We start from the raw sequence: 19,123 nt of genomic DNA, 5'->3' as shown, positions 1-19,123 counted from the left end.
TAACAGCACAATGATTGTACATAAGACACACGTGGCAATGAGACAAAGTTCACATAGCAAGATGTACTTTGACTTAGTATACCCTTTAAACTGTGACCTAAACTCTTTTTTTTAAATTTTAAGTAAATTTTTATTTATATATAGTATTTACAGAGAACAACAGTACATAAATTATCAGTATAAAGCCTGTTGAATTATCACAGAGTGAACAAATCTATGTAACCACTGTCAAGAAGAGAATTACAACATTGCCAGCCTCCCTGGATGTCTGTCACGCCCTGTGTCCTAGACTCTTAATAGCCATCCCCAAACATCTGCTTTGGTCGGAAAGAAGAATGGCAAGGGGAACTAAGAAGAATCAAATCCCTTAGCAGACAGCAGGCTGTCTCCTCAACTGGCCCAGACCAGTGCGGAAGCCCCACCTGCAGGACCCGAGAGTGAGAAGCAACACATGCACGCTGGTAACATGGCCAGCATTAACAGGTCATCAGTGAGTGGGAGCTGCATTAGTAGGACAACAATAAAGATAAGGAGACAGACAGTGGTGTCCTTTCCAGAGAAGGAAAACCATGTGGAAGTCCATATGAATTATAGATTCTATTTAACACTAATTTAAATCTCTAGAAACAAGCAACAAAATATGTCCTGATCTTAAAACTAGAGGCTCCCAGAGTAAAAACTGTGTCCTCGCCATGAATCCTATAATCAAACTGAATCAAAAGGCTCCATAATAACATTTACAGAAAAAGGCAAGCACCTTGACCAGAGAGAAACAGAGGCAAGAGCACAGTGCATTAGCACTGCCCTCTTCTCGTGGCACTAAGAACCCTCTTTGGTACACCGCTCGACCCAGTGAGACACATCTGCCATCTGCTTTAATGGGAGCACCCCCTTACAAAGAGAGCAGAATAGCTGGCTACTTCACACGTTCTAAAAACAGCCCTTTGAGTCTATGACTGTGGATGTTCAGCTTTGAACCAGGGTAAGTCAAAGTACTCATTAAACTATTTACAGTCACTACAAAAGCAACCAGCCCCACACTCCACCAGCAAATGGCTGTTTTATATGCTGCTGAATCAAGTGCCTCTGAGACTGTGGCAAGGGCTTTAAAGCGCAGCAGCCTACCTTGTAGTAGTCGTAGAGCAAGCCCAGCGCCGCGGCACTGTCCTCGTCTCCATTGATGCTCATCATGGCTTTGGTTGCCGCGGTGAGCGGGTTTTCCAGGAAAGACTTCCAGGCTTCATCCTCGCTGGTATAGGAGCGCCGCTGGGGATAAAGTGCTTCATTCTGAAGAACCAACACTGGCCGTTTGCTTCAGAGAAATTAAAAATTAAAAAAAAAAATCATATTCTTCTCCTCAAGGCATCACACAAACTAACTTTTAAAAACCAAACAGCCAATTCCTTGACATTCCTGATTGTTTCACCTGTGACCCGCTAAGTCAAATGAAGACAAGATCAGAAGGCAAACCACTTAATGCAGACCAGTGGGTCCCTCAGGAAGATATAGGGTACGGAGGCAGCCAGGGAACCTGCAGTTAGGGGGAAAATCCCTCCCAAAACACCAAGCTATACCAATATTCTACATAAGTAGAACAAGGACCCGGGCAAAAAGAACATCCCCTCTCTGGGAACACACACCATCAGGACTGCGCCTCTTCCCAAGCACGTCTGTGTGCATCATGCTCTTACATGTTGCTTCCCTTTCTCCTGCAGATGCCATGCCTTAAAAAACATCTCCGAAAAACAGGGGTAAGGGAGGGGGAGAATGAAAGGAGGATACTTCATGTAATCCTTGGGGGTATATGAGAAAGTTAAAATATTCTACTGATTACCAGCAGACTGAACATGGAATGTGGCCAAAGGGGACTGTAAATCAATAAAGAGGCATCATTTTCTGGCATGGGAGTTAACTGTTTATCTTAGAGATAAACACTTAAGAAACTACAATAAATGAAGCCACTAAACAAAAAGAAATTTTTTTTTTAGAAGATGGGGAAATCTATTTCTAAAAGGCTTTCCAAGTGGGCTGGGGCAGCGGAGTAGCTCTTGCATGGCATGTACAGGTGCTGGGTTCCATTCCAATTCTGCAACAATGACAACAAAACCTTTACTAGTTTTTAGAGGCTAAAGGGGGTGTAGCTCAGCAGTAAAATGTGTGCCTAGCATGTTTGAGGGCATGGGTTCAAACCCCACCCCCAATAAATAAAATCTTTACTGGTTTTCACTCTGGGAAAGAATTGTTTCATGTTAACACTGTACTGTGGTGGGAAAATTTCAGAAAAAACAATCATGATTTTAGTGAAGCCTTATAGAAGATTTAATTTAAAAGATTAAAGCAAACATTACTGATTCCAAAAACTTGAAATGTAAACAGTCTCAACAACAGTTCAGTTGGTACTATTTAATAAGTCAATAAAGAGAGAATATGGATCAATTACTCTAGCAAATGAAGCACATTTTTTTAGGAAAAAAAATAAATTGTAAATGTTTGGAACTCTGAATTATCACTATTCTGACAAGTAAATTAACAATCAGTTCTCATTGCAACACACAAATGAAATATGTAAAGGGCTTAAGGTGACCTACCTGTTCTAAAAGTGAATGTAGAAAGATTATCTTTTCAAGTAATCAACAAAGGTCAGTGTTTGGCAGAAACCCAGGCCCTTTAAAAACATATAGATTTGGAAAAAGGAGAACATCATTGGAAGGAGAAAGAAAAAACCAGCAACTTACTTTACAGAATGAAGTGCTATTTCAGAGCCCACATCATTACTCACACCTGGGATACAATCCTAGGCGTTTGCAGTGTAAGATTAAGTGTGGAGGTGGTGTACTATTCTAACACAGAACAAACACCAAGAGTTGTTCAGAGTAGACAGTTTGTTTGAAAATGGAGAAGACTATCCTCACAAATCTCAAGGAAATAAAGAAGTATAGAGAGTGGCACTCCCTAAGCCATCAAATCCAGAGTGTAGCAGGTACTGAACCAGTGGTACCTTAAGGAGACCGCCTGGTGTGCTTCTCAGCTATTATTAATAGCCTAATAGCTACTTCCAGACTATGACAGCACTTGGCTCATTCAATTCCTGTAATGCTAGTTTTCCAGCTTCTCTTCTCCCACCCCCAACCCAAATTTGTACAAGCACCAGAAAATATTTTTCAAATGGCTTTATGTCTCTTATCACCCTGAAGGTGTTTTATATTCCCAAAGTGTGCCTAAGGCCACAATGTTAGCTTTGGAAATTTTGTCTTATCTGAACTGTAAGCCAAGAAATAAACACAAAAGCAGTTGCCTTTCTTAGTCTGTTCTTCTCCACCATCAAGCTGTGGTTAGGCCCTTAAGACTCCTTAGTTTGCAGGGTAAGCCTTAAACTCTTCCTCTCAGGCTTCTGAAATATAGTTCAAGCAATAACTTAACTGAATATTCTTTTTTAAAAAAAAAATATTTTCTTAGTTGTCAAAGGACCTTTATTTTATTTATATGCAGAGCTGAGTTTGGAAACCAGTGCCTCATGCGTGATAGGCAAGCACTCTACCACTAAGCTACAACCCCAGCCCCTTAACTACACACTCTATAAGATCAATTTCTTTTAGATGCTTTATACATGATACTTAATCTCTTCATCCAAAAAAAAGAGCACACCGAAAACGATCCTTAACAAGTAATTAGAAAACTACCTGCCCTGGATTTACTGATCTGAAATAGACTGACTGGCTTGCTATTATTTCCTTTAAAAAATTTGTTTAAAGATTTTTTTTGTAACAAGTTTATATTTACAGAAACTTTGCAAATAAAATTTAGAACTATCCCTCACCCAGATCCCTCATGTCTCCCATCATCACATCTTACAGGACCCCTCATACCTAAGTCACAAACTCTATACGGCATATCAATCAGCTTATCACTCTGATTTCAGTTTCACCCTCTTGATATTCCCGGGCATTAAGAACACAGAAATCTGTAATTACTATCAATGATGCAAGTGGTAAACACCCACAGCAGTTTTCTCACTCACTCGGCCAGCAGGGAAGAGAAAATGCCACCGGGCCCTTCAACCTTCCCCTGAATTTCCCTCGGGGAGCTCTAGCGAGTCTGCGGACGACAGGACAGCGGTCCCCGGGGGTCTACCCGGCCCGCCGCGCGGAGAGATCCACAGACCACCTGGGCAGCGGTCCCGGGGCGCGCGGGGTCTGCGCCACGGGCCGGCGGGTCGCCGGTGCTCCCCGCGCGCTCCCGGGGGAGCGAGGCCGCGGCCGGTGTCGGGTTTCCCTGGGAAGGGGTCTTCTCCGAGGCTCCGGCCGAACAAAGGGGCGCGCAGGGGTGCGGGGGCCGGGCCCGCCGCCCCCGCCCGCCGGCCTCGCCGCGCCGCGCCTCGCCGGCTCCCGGGGCCGGCGCCAGCGCCGGGCTCGCTCGCGGCAGGTGCGGCCGGCGGGCCCGGAGGGAGCAGGCGGCGGCGGCCCCTCGGCCCGGCGCCCCGCGGCGGCCGGACTCCCGCCTCACTCACTTGTCGTACTCCTGTGTCATCGCGCTCGCTCGCCGCTGCCGGGCCGCAGAACTGGACTTTCGGGTTGGGACAGTACACCCGATCCGGGGGGAGGAGGCGGCAGCGGCGGCTGGCGGGTCCGGAGCGGCGGCCCCGACGGGTTGGGTTCGCTTTTCTCGCTCTGAGCCGGCTCCGCGCGGGCTGCGCGCACTGGGCGCGGGGCTCGGCCGCCCATTGGCTGGCGGCGCGCCGGTAGGGGGTGGGGCCTCGGGGGCCGGGAGGCCAGCCGCGCTGCCTGATTGGCCGATGGGCAGGTCGCGGGGGCGGGGCCCACAGGACGGAGCGGCGGGGGCGGGGCTCCGTGCACTGGGCTTGGGGTGGCGCGACCCGCTCTCGGCTGACGGCGCCCGCCCAGGCTGGCGCCGGCTCCCCGCAGCTTCGGCGCGCACCTGCAGCCCTCGGCAGACCTCCGCGTGCTCACCCAGAGAGCTCTGCTGTGCCCACCCGCCCCGCAGCCCTTTCCAACCCTCCGAGATCGGCCTGGCGGCCGGAGCCGCCCCCTTGCTCGCCCACTCGCCCACGCCCTCCGCTCTTCCCGTCTGCGGTGCCCCGCGGTGCCACTGCGCTTGCCTGGCAAGGGCATCGCCGCCTTCCTCGGGCCCTTTTTATCTCCCAGTTCTCGCATCCGGGCCCTTCCTGAATTTCTTAAGAAGAAATATCTTCGAAATTTCTCTTCCTCTCTTTGCCCACCGCAGGGGTCCGGTTTTAGAGTGCCCGACTCATCCATCTCAGATTGACCATTCTGTGACAGTCACTGGAAATCAGCTAACCTAACCATTGTTTCACATTGTCTGCCAGTGAGTGGCAACGTGGGTCCCTGTGGAGTGGTCATGGGAGCCTTACTTGAGCCTCCTTCCCAAGTGCCCAACCTCCCCCTCCTCGTTCCCACCAGCCTTCAGTTTCTCATCTCTACTTCGCTTGGCCCTCTCAGATACACATCTGGGCTTCAACCTCCCCCAGCGCTCCCTCCTCAGCGCTCCTTCCTCGGGCTCAGTACATGCACTCCTGTACATTCCCGCTTCCATCACTACACACAGATTGCCCTTGCCCAGCCGAAATTCCCTGTTTTTCAGAGGTGTGCTCTTCCTCAACAAACATTCAAGGAGAGGCCTACTATATGCCAGGCACTGTCGTAGATACTAGGATGGGACAGGGAACAGAACAAAATCCTCTCTTCCTAGAACATTCTAGATAGGATCACGGTAAATAATATCCTATGTTAAGAAGTGGCAAGTTCTGCAGGTAGAGGTAGTTGGGGTTTCAAAGACTTGAAGGAGGTGAGGTTGTGAGTCAGGAAGGTATTTGGGGGAAGATGGGTGCAGGCAGAGACTCAGCCATGCGTGGGAGTGGGGACTCTCCGTGTATTCAGTGGACAGCTGAACAAGAGTGTGGCTGAAGGGGGCAGAGGAGGAAAGTCGAGACATGAGGTCAGACAATAACAAGAGGGGAGGGGAGCAAACTGTATAGCCTTCTGTACAGACTCTAGGCTTTACTCTGGGATGGGAAAGCACTGGAGAGTTGGAGTAGGCAGATCTCACCTATGTTTTAAAATCATCTGGCTGCCCAGTATTAGGAGGCAATTGCGATAGTAAAAGCAAAAGCTAACAGTGGAGAGGCCTAGGGTGGTAGAGTAAAATGGTGAGTTTTGAATTCTAGCTCTATTCTGAATTCAAACATGATTTCCTACTCAAAACTGGTTACAGAATGTGCTTTTAAAAGAGTCAAAGATGATTGCAGGATTTCCAGTTGAGCAACTGGAAGGAGTGATTCGCCTCTGCTGAGATGTGAGGGCAGCAGGCATAGACAGTTTGAGAGAGGAAAAGAGTCCTGTTTGAGATGCGCTAAGGTCAGGATTTATTAACAATTGAAATAGATGTGTCAGGTAGATGCTTGGATATGAGACTGGAATCCATTGGAGAAGTTTGAGCTGAAGCTCAAATTCTGGATGTCGACAGGGTAAAGTTGGAATGTAAGTCCTTACGATGAGCTGAATTGCAATAAGGAAGGAAAGAGGATGGGACCTGCCTGGATCCCAGAGCCTCCAACACTGGAGAAAGGAGAAGAGCTGATTTTAACAGGAAGGCAGATTCAGAGGTAGGAGGGAAATGGAAATATGGAAACCTGGGGAAGAAGCTGCAACAAGGAGGAAGGAGAAGTCAGCTGGTCACTTGCCAAGGACCAAGCACATAAGCACATGTTTTTGTCCAATACCAGTTGGGCCTCATCTGCTCATATCACTGTCTGTTGCCAGGTCTCCAGACCCCTGGGACCAGGTCAGCAACCGCAGACCCACTTCTCTTGGCCATCCTGTCTGTCCTGCAGCCCTAGGTACGACACTGGACCCATGTAGCCACTTCTTTCTTATAAATAGTTTCCTATTTAAACAAAAATTTTAATATGAGCTAATTTAAGAAAATATTAAGAGTAGGACAGGTGCTCTGTAGACATGGTTCAGATCATCAGAGTAGTGTGGATGTGATGGACAAGGAAAACAAAGTCCCTCTACCTGGCCTTTCTTCTCCCTCCTCTGTCCTCATAGTGTAGCCAAAGTGGCCTTTGTAAAACACAAATTCCATGTCATTCTAGCACACGCGTGGGAAAGTCCAAGCGTCTTAGTGAGATGTCTCTGAACAGCTAGCCGCCCTCAACCCAGCTGCTCCCCTGCTGCTGGTCCACACAGCCCCCCGCCCACCCCACTTCCCTGGCACCGCTCTCCCTGCCTGGTGAACTCCGCTCCACTCCCACACCCAGGAGCACTCCCCATTCCTCCAGGTGGCCTTCCTGAACACCTAGGCCCTGTGAGGCACCCCACGTGGCCCACAGTGGCTCTGCATGGTCTCAGCTCTGTCCTGTGTGAGTTTCTCTTTGTGTCTGTCTCCACTGCAATGTGAGCTTTTCTGAAGAGGACAGGGGTTGTACCACTTTTGTTGTTCGGTTCCCAGGGCCTAGAAAATATCCAGGAGGCATCTACTGAATGGGTTCAATCTGGTTCCTTCAGGACCACATCTGGGTAGACTTAAATAACTCCCCTGTTTCAGAAGATGAGAACCCTGGTGCCTTAGACTCAGTAATTGGTACATGGTAGGCACCAACTAAGTAGGGGGGGAATGAAGGAATATCAGCCCATAAAAACAAGAACAGGAAGGGTCTTATGTGTAAATTTGAATATAGGATTGTTTGGTTTATTTCTAATGGTTCTTAAGTTAAAATCTGTAAGCTATTGATGATACCTCCATTTTTAAAATTTTCAATTATAAAAAGAATTATAAATGATTACTTAATCATAAAAAATGAATGCTCATTGTTTAAAAGAAGCAAAAAACAAAGGAAATATATAAGGAAAGATAAAAAGAGACATGTAAGTGATATAGAGGAGTAGAATATGGTTTCCTCCATTCACCATCTCTAGTCCCTCTTCCCCAGATAACCACTATTAACAGTTTTTGTGTGTTTACAGATATTTTCTAAATATGTAGAAGCACACATATAATTTCCTTTCTTACACAAATGGGACTCACACTGCAAATTCTCCATAGCTTGTTTTCACTTTTTATATTTTAAACAGTTTCCACATCGACACATAGAAATATGTACTTTAGAAAAGGCTGCATAGTATTTCTTTGTACGGATGTGTGACGATTAGGCTATATTAGTGAGCACTTACCAACAGTCACCGTGAACATTCCACTTAGTGCATTTCTGTACACTTTCTAAGTGAAGCCATAGGATGTTTCTAGAGTTGGAATTGTTGGGGGGTGGGGAGGTATGCACAATTGCAACTTATACAGATCCCTCCAGACTGTTTTCCAACAATCTGCCTACTTAGACTCCTACCAGGGGAAGGTCAGACCCCCTACTGTGCCCACCCTCACCCACCATGGGCATTACCAACGTTTGGTTTGCTAGTCTACTAGGTGATAAATAGTACTTCATTGTTTTGATTTGCATTTTTAAAAGTTACCAGTGAGATTTAGCATCTTTTGATTTGTTTGGCAAAACTTTTTAAGCTGAAGGATGGGGAAGAGTTACTTTGTGTGTGTGTGTGTGTGTGTGTGCGTTTTGGTTTTTATTTTAACATTTTGAGACAGGGTCTTGCTATGTTGCCCAGACTGGCCCCAAACTCATAGGATCAAGCATTCCTGCTGCCTCAGCATCTGCCAGTACCTGGGACTAAAGGCACAAAACACCACACCCAGCTAGGGCCGTGTTTTTCTCGTTTGTAATACTGTGGATTGAACCCAGGAACGCTCTACCACCGAGCTATACCCCCAGCTTACAGGTATGTGCCACTGAATCAGGCTTGGGATAGTATTTTTTTTTTTTTTAAAGAGGCAGGATCTTTGACAGTAGTTTCCCAAGTTATGAGCTTTAGAGTAAGGAACTAATTTTGAACCTGCCTTTTCCTGGAGACCCCATGGTAGACACTAGACATAGACAATGGGGCAGTATGGTTTGCAGATTGAGTGACAGACCCAGGTTGTAGCCCAGTTCTACTGACCAGCAAGGTGACCTCAGTAGAGCTGCTTTTCTCTGTGCCTCTGTAAAAGGAAATGGTTGGACAGGTCATGGGTCCCTCCAGCAAGCTTGCCCCATGGCTCTAAGATTGGTTGTTGCGGTCAGAACCGTCACAATCCACATGCTGAAGTCCAACCTCCTTAAGGGCATTCTAGTTCCTTCTCCATCTGGCCCCTGTGTCCCCAAGGCCCTGCACCCCATGTCCTGGATTCAGGCCCCTCTCCACTGGACTTCTTTTAAAGCCAAACTCTAAAACCATTAGATTCACTCTCCAAGTACCTGGACCTCCCTTTACTAAACTGCTTACCACACGTCGCTTTTTAGTTGATTCAGTTCGAGAAAAGTACTTTGAGTCGAGCAGATCTAGATTCAACTTTGAGATTGGCTTCTTGTTTTTATCCTGAGCCACCTATACCCCTGCCAGTTCTCAGTCTTCCCATCTGGAAAATGAGGAAAACAGCATCGAGTGTTGTGAAGTTAATTAAGAGAATGTACTTAAAGGACCTCACACAATTCTGGGCAGGTGCATGTTTGACAGATGGCTCCCATCTTCTCTAAAGGTTAGCAGGGCAGGAACCTGTCCAGTCTTCCAGGTTAGATGCCACCTCATTGCCACTTGACAGCCATTTGCAGGGCTCATCACACTCAGGACTTCAGCTTGATGGATGGGACATCCCAAGTGGTTAAAAGATATGGCAGAGCCTCCGTGCTCTGATAGCCAACGTTCCGTCCCACCCAGTTCCCCAGAGCCATTGTGTCTCGTGCTTTGGTCGGTGTGAGATGAAAGTTTTTCCACTGTGGAGAAAGAGTGTTGAAGGAAAGGAGAGCAGGATCTCCACCCTAACCTGCAGCCTTGTGACTTCAGAAAGTTACTTAACCTCTAGCCTCAATTTCCTCAACTGTGATCGATGGGATAAGAATTCCTATTATTAAGGGTTTTCTTAATTTTTGTTGAAAAGTGTCCCAAACAATGCCAGGCATGTAACAGGGACTCAGTAAATACTAAACTTTCCCACCTCCCCCATTTTCCTCATTCTAGTATAAGGACAAGAATGTTATCTCACATTTTTAAAAAATCCTCATCATCTAACACAGAGCATATATTGTTTCTCAGGAGGGTTAGTGATATTAACCTTCCGGTAATATTCAGTCTTGACAGGATCACATACCCCAGCTCATATGAGTCTGAAAACAACACTTCAAAGCAGACAGGATTATGCTCCTCTTATATCAGGGGAAACTAGGTACAGAGAGACCACAAGATGTATTCAAAGTCTCTTCACAAGTAAGGTTGGGACTTGAACCTCTTCATCTTGTTTCTACATCCCAATTTTTTTTTTCTCTCTAGTTGGCAGGACTGCAGACAAGAGAGTATTCCTGCTTGAGATCCTGGGTTCAGACTGTGGCCTCGTTGTAACACTCCTGGACCCATTAAACATGGGAGGGCTGTGACCAGTGCTTCCTGTGATAATGTCTGGCTTGGGAGACGGCATTGAGGTGTTCTCTAAGTAGATGCTCAAGCTTAGAGAGCACATTGACTCTCAGGATCGTCTCTCCACTTTTTGCTAACCATACACGCTGTTTTCAAACGTCTTTGGTGACAGTCATGAGTATGCATATGAAGGCTGTGTCCCTTACCACAATGCCTGTCTACCACTGCCAGGGTGACTGTGGTCTCAGCTGAGTCTTGTCAAGGACCTGGGCCTTGATCCAGACTGGGTCACCAAGAAGCCAGCAGCTCTCCCTGTTTGTGAATGGAGGCAGAAGCTGCGTCGAACTGGGCGTCACCCACCTGCTAGCAACCAGAGCCTAGATACCTCACATTCTTTTCCTATGGCTTCACTGTAGATCGATCATTCCAGCAAAGGACCAGCAGTTGCAACACAGCTACATAAAGCCCTAGGCTTAGCAGCACTGTCTTAACCTCCAGTAAACCTCCCTTACCCGTGATTAACAACGAATTGGGCGTAGCCATTAGGCTCACTGCCACTTTAAGAAAACACCAGACAAGAGTCAAGAGGCCATGGGAGGCTTGCTGGCTCACATTTGTGGGTTTTACTCTTAGAAGAATGGGTCAGAGACTTTTGCTATAAAATAACATCCATTTAAAATTGTTGGAGTATCTCCATGTTTTAAAACGAGAGATTATCTCAATTTAAAGGTAGGAAACAAGCAAAGAGGGATTAAGTCACTCGCCTGAAACTGACATTTCTCTAACCTGGCATTTACAGTTGATGTCCCCAGCTGACAATGTCCTTTTTAAAAATTTCCGTATTTTTGTGCTCATTTTTGATCTGTCTTTTCTCAACCATGAGGCTAGCAATTCTAATATCTGGAATTTTATTGTTATTTTTATGTTATTGAATTTTATGTTATTCTTGTTGGTGACACTTAGGAAAAATAACTAGTGGTTGAAAAAAGAGATGGGAAAAATCCAGAGAATTCTGTGATAAGTATCAAGCCGGGAAGAAGCGGGAGCAGGTGGCAGAGCCCGAGGATGCCCTTGGGAGCAGGGGCGCCTGGTGCTAGTGAGCCGGCTGCAGCTCCGGCCGCACTGCTGTGGGCTGGGGGCTTGTGGAGCAGTACTGATGAGATATCCTTTAATTCTTTAGCAAAAACTTCTCAAAGCCTCATGAAACTCCAGTTCACTCTGCTCTAAGGCTCTTGAGGTCAGCAGAAGGGAGGTACCAACTCAGGAAGTCCGCGGAGGGCCAGGCAGAGTGCCTATATTCTGCTTAAGGCTCGAGCAATCCTGCAGTTTCTGAGGAGCTGTGGGAGTGCATGGAAATTAACCACATAAAACCCATTTTCATAAATTCTATGTGGAAAATGTCCTAGATAGGCTTCTTTGGTATGTTGCTTTATATTATCTATGGGAACTGTTTTTCCTTTTTCTCAAGTTTCTTAAATCTCAGTCTTCAGGGCCCTTGGAGTCATGGAGAGCGTCAAGCTGCACTGCCACTCTGTGGCCCCCATCTGTGTGCACACAGCCGACGCCAGCACGGCTCTCAGGCTGCTCTGGACATCAGGGACGCTGCCTGCAGGAGCCGAGATGGAGGTAGAAATGGAGGAGATGGCATCTGAGCAGGGTCCTAAGGGAGAATAAGCGATCTTGCTCTGAGAAGGCCCTTCCTGATAGTGAATCTGGCCCCAGCAAGGGCCCCAGGGTGTGAGATGCCATGGCTTGCCTGAGATGGAGGAAGCATGCAGGGAAGGAGACAGGAACAATGGTGTAGGAGCCACAATCCGATGACCTCTCAGGCCAAGCCATCGGGCCTGTAGACAACGAGGAGCCACCAGAGGATTTTGAACCCAGTGTTATTAAATCTATTTTTGGAAAATAACTGGCTGAGGAATGACAAATGCCTGGAGAGGAAAGAGGTTTTGCAATCCCCCAGAGAGGTGAGAGGGTCTGAGCCAGCAGTGACTGTGTTGATGGGAGGCGCTGGGCCCAAGTGTCAGATCTGAGACTTATGAGAAGTTGGGGTGACAGGTAGGGAGGGGCTAGAGATTTACAGCTGGAGCCATTAGGAGAGTGGTGCTGTAATGGAGAGGCAGGGAACACAGAGGAAGAACAGGTTTAGGGTGGAGGCACGTTGGGGGTTGACGAGGAGGTACACCAGTCATAAACGCCAGTGTTTTCCCAGACCAGCCCTGGGGATCCCAAGATTCCAAACAGACATCACGGAAGACTAAAGTCTCTGAGAGGCAGCACTGGGAATCAAAGACTCTACAGCCAAGTTACCTGGGATTTGTCCTTCTTTGGTAGCTTCCTGTGTGACCCTGGTCAAGTCATTTAACTTCTTGTGTCCCAGTATCCTCACTTGGAAAATAATACAATGACCACATCCTAGGAGTGCTAGGAGGACAAAGAGTCTGCATATGATGTGTTAGGAGAGTATCCTGCACTCTAAGTAGAGACAGCTATTTGATGGGCCACAGGCATGGGTAAAAAGTTACGCAATTTCCCTCTTCTGAACTCAAAGTACTTCACCTTGATTCAAAACTAACATTTGGAGGGCAATTAAGTCCATTTGTTAAATAGTGAAAACTGCGTTGCAGTAACTGATAATGAAAGTAGGATGCGCTTTGCAAATTTCCCCTTTTTATTATTATTAAAAAACACACTAAATATCTATTTGGTACCAGATTCTCTAAGGAACCCTGAGAAATAGCCCCTGAAAGGGTGCCAAGTTAGGCAAAAAGAAGGACTTACTAAATGTCAAAAAAGGATGTGCTGCGGGTGCCGTGGGATTGAAAGAATGGAACACTGAAGGAAGAGGGTGGGAGCGCTGAGGTCTGAGGTTCCAGTGAGCTGCAGGGGAGGAAGCAGCCAAGCAGCAGCCTATGCCTGGAGGCAGCCTGTGGCTAGTGGGAGGGCGTGGTGATAAGGAGCAGGTGCTGGAGCCACCCCACCTGCACTGCCCCTCAGGCTGGGGCGAGTGGCAGAGGAGGGACCCCAGGGACATTCCTGACCAGCACTATTTGTGACTGATGCAGGTCCCTGGACTGCACTGTGAAGAGACACTGGATAGAGTAAGAAGCAATTAGAACAAATCAAAACCCACAACAAAACAAACCCACTTTGGAGTAGAGAGGAGTTGGCTTGGTTGAGCTGGGAGGGAGAGGCGGCTTGGATCCCCTCTGTAAGTCCCAGAACCTCAGCAGGGCAACTGCCTGGGACCTGAAACAGGACGATTTTTCTTGTGGTGTGAACTCCTAAAAACAGATAAGAAAAAAATATCTTCCTACTTTTAACCTCAGGGTATTTTTCTTTCAAAGTTTAAAATATACAAAAACATCAAGCAATGCATAAAAATACAAAATTTATCATGAAACTGTTCATTCTTATCTAAGATTGACAGCAATAGGTAAGTTAGTCATGCTACTCATTCCTCTGCAAAGGTTTAGCACTTCAGAAATATATTCTCATAGAAGGGAAGCCAGTGGCATTGAGGATGAGAATGGGGGAAGGGAAAAGGAAGTTAAGGGGGGATGAAAGCGACAAAATTATGCTATGCGCAGATACAAATATATATGAATGAATGTCACTATTATGTATAATTATAATGCATGAATAAAATATTTTTAAAAAGGAATTTAATAGTGATAATCAGTGGGTGATGGAATGGGGATCTTTTTATTATTTATTTTTGGCTTATGTGCATTTTCTAGTTTCTTAATGTTCACAATACTGCATTTGAAATAAAAATTAAAAAAATATATTAAAAACACTGAAATGTATAGAGTTTCTGGGAGTTTTTAAATTCAAAAATCACATTTTTTCATTTTAGGTAATGTTTAATTTGATCACTTAATGCAATTAATGTGGTCAATGGTGACAAAATTTAAGTGGCAATCTGACTTAAAAATTCCTATGGGAGAATCTGTGAGTTACCCAGTTCAACACAAATATCCATTAAACATGCATTAATTGTTCCAGAAGGAAATTATTGTTCCAGAAGGGCAAAAGGCCAAGTGAGCTGAAATACCAGGTGCTTAATTTATAAAGTCAATAAAAGCACTCTTTTGTAAGCTCTTCTCAGGTCATAGCATATTATCAGGTAAGTCTGGCACTAAAATCAGTCTATGCTTAAATACTTCACAAGGGCACAAAACAAGGGAACATACAATAAGAGCTTCTCGAAGGTACTTTGTGAGAGACCAAATACTGTGTGAATTTATTCAGCTTTCAAGAACACAGAGGTATTTTAAGTTTTTTTTTTTAAAAAGGTTACCAGCAACACACTCAAGATAAAAATACTTTACTATTTGCAGTTATAAAATAATGCACAGAATTTTTACAGCAGCCACAGTAGGAAATTCTCCAAAAGGTCTTCCTGATGGTTTGAGAATATGTTCCTCCTCTCTTTGCAAGTAGTATGTCTTGAGTTTCTGCACGGGAGGTCAGGAGTAATGCCTGAGAATTCTGTATTTCTAATAAGTTCCCAGGCAAGGCAATGTTGATGATCCTGGTCCAGAGACAGCACTTCTGTCATAAACAGTTACAAACTTTTTATTGAAACAAATTTACAATATCCAAAAACTTTCCACTATCCCAAGGATGCAAAGGAAAGGGGGTCGGGCAAACTGCTAAAGCAATAGGAAGTCCACCGTTGATGACTTTTCAAACATGTAATCAAGAATCTGGAGTCTCAGACCTGGGCTCAAATCTGAGCTCAGTCTTGCGTTAGCTCTTGGACGGGCTATGAACTATCACTAACCCTTAGTTCCTCCTCTGTTACACAAGGATGGCAGCACGGCCACAGAGCTGCAGAGCAGGCTGCCTTTTGCCTAATACCACCTACATGTGCTGGCACTGTCATAATTCCCTCTTCCCTTTTCTGTAGTAGACAAAGACACTTTTCCTATGGTTGAATACGTTTTTAAATGTGAAAACACTGACCCCCTTAGAGCAAATTAAGGCTCAAATGTTAATTTGTAAGACTTGAAATCCCCGCAGAGCCTTATTTTTCACTTCCCTCTCTGCCCTTGTTCATCTTATTTCATATTTATGGGTGGCCCAAAACTTTTCAGAGCTTCACCGTTTTGATATTTTTAAGCATACAGACCTTGTTTGCAACTTCAATTTGTTTTTATTTTTATTTTTTTAAACAGGGGGAGAGAGAGAGAGAGAGAGAGAGAGAGAGAGAGAGAGAGAGAGAATGAATTTTAATATTTATTATTTTTTAGTTTTCGGTGGACACAACATCTTGTTTGTATGTGGTGCTGAGGATCGAACCGGGCAGCACGCATGCCTGGAGAGCGCGTTACCGCTTGAGCCACATCCCCAGCCCCTTCAATTTGTTTTTAAACTTAAAGGAGCCATAGCACCTCAAGTAATGATATTGATTCCATAACATTCATCATATTAAAAAAAAGATTTTTCAGTTCACATCTTTAGAAAAGAACGTTTTCAGCTATAAGAGATATATTTCCTTGATTCTCCCCCAAATCCTACTCCTAAGCATGAATATTGCCACATATCAACAGTTTCTTTTTATAGCTAAGTAGTATTTTACTGATGATCATTTCACTTAATTATGTATTTTTTGATTATTACAAATAAAGCTATGAATATCTGTGTACAAGTCTATGTGGGAGCATGTTTTTTCTATTTGAATAGATATTTAGTCATAGAATGCTGCATCATATGGCAGGTATAATTTTCACTTTTAAGAGACCACCAAGGGCTGGGGATATAGCTCAGTTGGTAGAGTCCTTGCTTCACATGCACAAGGCCCTAGGTTCTAACCCCCAGCACCACACACACACACAAAAGATTCCTTTCTTTTGGGGCTGGGGATGTGGCTCAAGTGGTAGCATGCTCGCCTGGCATGCGTGCGGCCCGGGTTCAAATATATATATATATTCTCTCTCTCTTAAAAAAAAAAAAAGAAACCACCAAGCTTGTTCTCTTTTTTTTTTTTTTGGTGGTGCTGGGGATCAAACAACTCAGGGCCTTGTACATGCTAGGCAAGTGCTTATCACTGAGCCATTTCCCCAGCCTACCAAACTGCTTCTAAAGTGGTTGTACTACTTTACATGGCTACCAGCCTGTGGGAGCATAAGTTGCTCCAAGTTCTTGCCAACTTAACTCTATTCAGTCTTAGAAAAATTCATTTAGTCAGTGTGCAGTGGTAACTCATTCTGGTTTTCATTAGCATTTTCCCAATAATGAGTAAAACTTAGCACCTTTCATGGGCTTATTTGTGTATTTTCTTTGTTCAAATCTTTTGCCTATTTTTTTTTGTGAGGGGGGGTACTGGGGATTGAAGCCAGGGATGGTTAACCACTGAGCAGCATCCCCAGCCCTTTTGATTTTTTATTTTGAGAAAGAATGTTGTTAATTTGCTTAGGGTCTTGCTAAGTTCCTAAGGCTAGCTTTGAACTCACAATCCTCCTGCCTCAGCCTTCCAAGCCCCTGGGATTATAGTTGTGTGCCACTACATCCAGCCTTTTGTCCATTTTTAATTGGGTTGTTTGCTTTCTTACTGAGTTGTGATATTTCTTTATATAAATATGTCCTTTGTTTGATATGTTTTGCATATATTTTTCCCCAGCCTGTGGTTTGACTTCATTTTCATAAGTCTTAGAAGAGAGAAACTTTCTCAAGAAGAAATAACCCAAATAGCTCTCTATTAAAGACAGTGGATTTACAGTTAAAAACTTTCCCCAGGGCTGGGGATGTGGCTCAAGCGGTAGCACGCTCGCCTGGCATGCGTGCGGCCCGGGTTCGATCCTCAGCACCACATACCATCAAAGATGTTGTGTCTGCCGAGAACTAAAAAAAATAAGTATTGAAAATTCTCTCTCTCTCTCTCTCTCTCTCTCTCTCTCCTCTCTCTTTAAAAAAAAAAAAAAAAAAAAACTTTCCCCAAAACAAAGCCTTCCCAATTCAGCTCCAGATGGACTTTACTACTAAACAGCTGAGGAATAAATAAAAAGAAACCCACAAAAGTGCTTCTAAAAAAATAAAAACAGAAGGAAGTGTTGACAACTCATTCTGGGATTCCAGCATTGTCTTGATACAAAAAATAGATAATCACAAGAAAATAAAGTTACAGAATATGACTTATGAACACAGATGCAGAAATATGTAACAAAATGTTAGAAAATAAAATTTAACAATGTAAAAAATGGAGGAGAACCAAGTGAGGTTTATCCTGGGAATGCAAGGTTGGTTTAACATTTGAAACTCAATGTAATTTATCTTATTAACTGACTCAAGCAGAAAAAGTGTTTGAAAATAAAGGACATCAACTCCTGATCAGATGGGGAACTTCTCAACATTTTTCTCCCCTTTGTACTGGGGATTAAACTCGGTGTTTTACCACTGAGCCATATCCCCAGTCCTTTTAGTTTTTGAGACAGGGTCACAGGGTCTTGCTAAGTAGCCCAGGCTGGCCTTGAACTCACTCCTGCCTCAGTCTCCCAAATTACTGGAATTTACAGGCATGTGCTTTTTCAACCTTTTGCTATTTATAAAATGGCATCTCATGATGCCACCTGGCATAAAAGCCAAAATCCTTACCATCACCTTGAAATCACATGGCAACCTCTTCCATCCCTTCTGCCACCTCTCTCCCCTTCAGCTGTCATACTTGTGCCACTCTGAACAAGTAGGTGAATCCATCATGTTTGCTCTGACCTCAGAGCCTCTCCCTTTTCCCCTCTGCCTGGAATGATTTCCCCTGAATAGCTACATGGCTTGCTCTCTCTACTGTACTTCTTAAAAGTTGGCCTTTGCTCAAATGTCACCTCCCCAGAAAATCCCCCCTCAATGACCCTTTATAAAATGGCCCACCTTATCACTTATCCCTTGATTTTTTATTTTGCTTTTTCCTCCTTGTATTTCATTCATATGTAGTTGTTTCCTATCTGCTCCTTCCTAATTAGAACATATGATCCTCAAGGCAGTGATTTTGTTCAGTGCTGTATCCCCAGTGTCTAGAATTAGTCACTGGAATACAGAAATTGGTAGGTAAGATTTGTACATTCTTTGAGCAAGAATGATTGATTTTCCAAAGTCCTTATCAGATATAAGCCTTTAACAATTTTAACCAATCCAATATGTGGGTCCTATCCTTTATTTTGGTTTGTATTTCTTTGAATTTGAGTGAGACTGACTCCCTGATTTTTGGATATGCCTTTCTATTTCTTTTTTTCAGAATACTATCTTTTCATACATATCTCTCAGTGTTTGTCTTTTTCCTATTTCTTTGTGAGAACTTTTGATATATTAAAGAAATTATTTCTTTGTCCATCATATGCTGCAAATATATTTTCCCAGTTTGTCACCTTCTGTGTAGTCATGTTATCAGTCTTTTCCTTTCATTTGATTCTGGGTCTGTGGCACGCTTGACATCTTTCACAATTCCAAGATCACTGAAGTATTCATACTCGTTTCCTTATAAAACTTTTACATATGTATATGTGAAAGATTGTAATGTTTATATCTCTGATCCATCTGGGATTTATGTTGTGGTAATAAAGGGTAAGGAAGTAATCTAGTTTTAAAAGCACATTTAGTTTTAAAGAATAATGAATACAATTTCTAGA

General features: G+C 44.3%; 1 protein-coding gene across 1 annotated transcript in view; it reads right to left on the bottom strand.

Moving 5' to 3' along the window:
- Positions 1 to 4,636, bottom strand: part of Grhl1 (grainyhead like transcription factor 1) — a 47,616-nt gene extending 42,980 nt beyond the window's left edge. Inside the window, exons 1-2 of the mRNA XM_026396340.2 lie at positions 4,508 to 4,636; positions 1,126 to 1,312 (exon numbers count right to left, since the gene is read on the bottom strand). Of these exons, the coding sequence (XP_026252125.1) occupies positions 1,126 to 1,312; positions 4,508 to 4,527 (207 nt within the window). The 5' untranslated portion in view covers positions 4,528 to 4,636. The remainder of the gene's footprint in view (positions 1 to 1,125; positions 1,313 to 4,507) is intronic.
- Positions 4,637 to 19,123: the final 14,487 nt, after the last annotated feature.

The sequence above is a fragment of the Urocitellus parryii genome, chromosome 12 (genome assembly GCF_045843805.1).
Source record: "Urocitellus parryii isolate mUroPar1 chromosome 12, mUroPar1.hap1, whole genome shotgun sequence".
NCBI classification, from domain to species: domain Eukaryota; kingdom Metazoa; phylum Chordata; class Mammalia; order Rodentia; family Sciuridae; genus Urocitellus; species Urocitellus parryii.
Note: the sequence above shows the minus strand (reverse complement) of the source record. Positions and strands in the feature narration are given on the sequence as shown.